At 54.0% G+C, this 3,903-nt stretch overlaps 1 protein-coding gene across 1 annotated transcript; it reads right to left on the bottom strand.

Moving 5' to 3' along the window:
- Positions 1-257: 257 nt before the first annotated feature.
- HPCAL4 (hippocalcin like 4) lies at positions 258-3,493 on the bottom strand. Its single transcript, XM_049617417.1, has 3 exons — positions 3,268-3,493; positions 2,702-2,917; positions 258-1,376 (listed from the first exon to the last, which is right to left on the bottom strand). The coding sequence occupies exons 1-3, from the start codon at positions 3,427-3,429 to the stop codon at positions 1,179-1,181; spliced, it is 576 nt and encodes a 191-aa protein (XP_049473374.1). The 5' UTR covers positions 3,430-3,493; the 3' UTR covers positions 258-1,178.
- Between the last annotated feature and the right edge of the window lie 410 nt (positions 3,494-3,903).

The raw sequence follows: 3,903 nt of genomic DNA, 5'->3' as shown, positions 1-3,903 counted from the left end.
CTGGAAAGGAACTACCAACATGTGGAAGATACACTAGTCTCACTCTCAGCAAACCTGTCTTTTCTGTTTCTGAAGTCGGCATCCAACCAGAGCAAGCGCATAATAGAGAGTTGCTCACTGAATTGAAAACGGTCATTAAAAAGGAAGCAGCAGAAGCTGCTGACAGTGACACCTCAGGACTTGATCTGATAAGAAAAAGTGTTATTTGGTAAGTTTGCTGGTATTTTCCCTCTTTTTTCTCAGCTCTCCCTCCCCCCCGCCCTGCAAAATTAGCATTTTCTATATTCGTTTAATCATTTTACAAGAAACTAAGTAATATAAAGTATGTTTTAATATCCTAAACTAATAAAATGACTTTAGCTCTTTCAAAGGGTTCTAAAAAAATAAGTATTACATAAATATCAGTGTTTCTTAAAACTTCCATTCACATGGTTCCTAGACTTCCAAACACTTTTCATTTCATCTCTCTGCAGCTCTGGGTGGAGCTGAGCTGAAAGATTTCATAGTTCCTTTCGAACTAACTAGCCTTTCCATGCCCTCTGCTCAGCTGTGTGTGACGTTTCCATCTGAGACTCTGACCACTGCCTCACCCTCCTTTATGAGCTTCCAGAGGGCATGGAATGTGTTCTGTAAAATACCATAACCTTAGCACCTAGAGGTGCCTGGCATTGAACAGGTGCTCAATAAACGTTAGGTGAAGAAAGGATTGAATGAACGTTCCAAAGGCTGGGGCTGGAGGGGCCAGGTAGAGTCAAGGGGGCAGGGCAGAGACCACCTTTAAGGAATTTACATCCTCAGCAAAGGACAGGTCCTTTGGCCCTTTAATTGGGATCTGTGGGACCACATCCTGTAAAGCATAATCCCAGGAAGAATAGACTTTCAAAGCAGACCCACAGCCCCCCGTCCTCAACCCTGTCTCTTGGGGCAAAAGCCAACTCTCTATGCCTGTGTTCAGGGCCATGACTGCGGGGTGGGGCTAGACCACAGAATACCTGAGGATCTGTCTCTTTCCCAGGGTGAGGTGGTCCCTCAAGGATCTTGACTGAGGGGAGCAAGGGCTTGGGCAGAGGGGTGGGTGAGCCAGAGAGTGAGGCTAGAGTACCCCTCCCCCTGAGAGGTCATGGGGTTGGGAGGTGGCCACGCCCCTCCTGGCCAGGGGCCCTGCCCCTCACCACCCTCTACTTCTGCATGTCGCACTGAAGCAGTAGCACAATGGATGGGTCACTCTTGGCCGCCTCCTTGAACTCCTCCAGTGTAATCTGGTCGTCCTTATCCTGGTCCATCTTCTTGAAGATCTTGTCCACACGCTGCTGGGGCGTGAGCCCATCCTGGTTCATACGCATCATGATCACAGTGCCCACCATCTTGTAGATAGCCTGGCAGGGGTGGAGGGGAAAGAGGGGAACTGTGAACACCCACAGTGAACAGAGACAATGGCGGTGTGTGTGGGGGGGGCGGTGCGGTGAATGAAGGAAGGCAGGGGTGGGCAGAGAGAACACTGGGAGATGGCAAGGATACTGGAAGGTGATGTATGGTCACTAAGACTGAATATTTAATGGTTATCTCATAACCAAAGATGTCTAAAACCCAAGTCTTCTCCTCCAACTTGCTCTCCCCCCAGCATTCCCTTTCTCATGAAAGAGCAAATTCATTCTTTTAGTTGTTCAGACCAAAAACCTTGACGTTCTTGACTCTCCCTCAAGTCCAATCCTTCAGCAAACCTCGTCAGCCCAGATTTTGCATTAGGTCCCATATCAACCACTTGCACTGCTCCTGACTGGCCTGCAGTGGAAACCTCCTAACTGGTCTCCCTGCTTCTGCTGCCTTCCCATGCCCTTCGTCTATTCTCCACACGGAGAACAGAGAGCTCTAAATGGTTTCCCTCTTGCTCAGAATAAAGTTAATCTCTACCCCAGACTGTGAGACCAGGATCCTGGCTGCCTACCTGACCACTTCCACTCTCCCCTCTCTCACTTCTCTCGTACCACCCTGCTCTCCTGGCTACTCCTTGAACGCTGCAAACACAGTCTCACCTCAGAGTCTTTGCATTTACTGTTCCCTCTGCACAGAATACTCTCCCCCACCCCCAGATTAATCTACATGATTAACTCCCTCACCTTATTCAGGTTGCTTCTCACATTTCACCCTATATACACCTCCTCCATCGCGTTAGCTCCCCTTACTTTGTTTTTCTTATGTCCTAACATTTATTGCTTCACATGCACAGGGTTTTTTTCTTGTTGTTTCAAAATATTCTCACTGTAGAAGGAATGTCCCCCCCCCCCCACAAAAGCAGTAACTTTGAACAGTGCCTGGCACATGGTAGCACTCAATACATAGTTGTTGAAAAAATAATGAGTTAGAAACATAGGCTCTGAAGTCAGATTCCCTAGATTTGAATCATGAACCACCACTTGCTATGTTTCCACATCTGTAAAATGGGGTTTCTGCCAGTACCTACTCCATAGGGTTATTGGATAAAGCACTTAGCATAAGGCCAGTCCTTACACTGCACGCCCAACCAATGCCAGTTAGCCACACTGGGTCCTGGGAGGCGGGATGCGGGGGCAGGTGGGGTGCAGCGGGGATGTTCCTGAGGCCCGACAGTAAGGTGACTGGAGATGGCTGGAGAGGACGTGCCCCGAAGCCAGGAGCGCGTCACCCCAGCACACCCTGGCCTCCCGGATCTGCCCCAGCGCACCTCGATGATCTCCAGCATCTCCAGGCGCGTGATGCGCCCGTCGCCGTCCAGGTCGTACATCTCAAAGGCCCAGTTGAGTTTCTGCTCAAAGCTGCCGCGGGAGGTGACGGAAAGGGCACAGATGAACTCCCGGAAATCGATGGTGCCGTCGCCGTTCTTGTCAAAGGTGCGGAATGCGTGCTGCGCAAACTTGGAGGCGTCGCCGTAGGGAAAGAACTGAGGCGCGGACGCGGGTTGTGGTGAAGCCGCAGTCTAGATGTCTCTGCCCGCCCGCGGCTGTCCGGCCCGCCCCCTGGGGTTGCCTAGCCCCGCCCCGGCCATCCGGCCCGCCCCCTGGGGTTGATTGGCCCCGCCCCTGGCCGTCAGCCCGCCTCCTAGGGTTGCCTAGCCCTGCCCCCGGCCATCCGGCCCGCCCCCTGGGGTTGATTGGCCCCGCCCCTGGCCGTCAGCCCGCCTCCTAGGGTTGCCTAGCCCTGCCCCCGGCCATCCGGCCCGCCCCCTGGGGGGTTGCTTGGCCCCGCCCCTGGCCGTCAGCCCACCTCCTGGGATGGCCTGGCCCCGCCCACCTTGATGTAGAGCTGCTGGAATTCCTCCAGGTTGAGGATACCGCTGGGGCAGTCCTTCAGGAAGCCCTTGTACCACTGCTTCAGCTCCTGCTCGCTGAATTCGGTGTTCTGAACCAGGTCCTCCAGCACCTCTGGGGCCAGTTTGCTGTTGGTCTTCCCCATGGCAGGGCCTAGAGGACAGGGGCTCCCTCAGTTTGGTTCAGGGCAAGGCCGCCTCACCAGCGGTCCCCAGGTCCCCATAGGACGGGTTCTCTTTCTCCACAACAACCCCTCCCATAACAAGTCCCACATTCTCACAGCCAGGATTCCTCCTTCCACAGCAGGATGGGTCTCCTGCTCTCACCTCCACCCTCCACAGCCTCCCCCGCCTTCCTACAGCTAGGCTCTATCCTTCACACACTTTTCCACAGGACGCCCTGCCTCCCCCACCCCCTTCCCCTCATCATACATTTCTCTCCCATAGCGGCCCCTCCCCGCTCCTGGCGGCAGGTTTTCCCTCCTGGCACCCAGGATCACCACCCCCAGGTCTCGGCTCCTGGCCTTCTGGCTGACTGGCACTGATGCCACAGCCTGCATCCTCCCCTCTCCCGTTTACACCTGGCATAGCCCCCCACACCCCTAGAGTCTTAATCCCCT

Source organism: Panthera uncia (assembly GCF_023721935.1).
Source record: "Panthera uncia isolate 11264 chromosome C1 unlocalized genomic scaffold, Puncia_PCG_1.0 HiC_scaffold_4, whole genome shotgun sequence".
Taxonomy (NCBI): Eukaryota; Metazoa; Chordata; class Mammalia; order Carnivora; family Felidae; genus Panthera; species Panthera uncia.
This window is presented reverse-complemented; position numbering and strand designations above follow the sequence as displayed.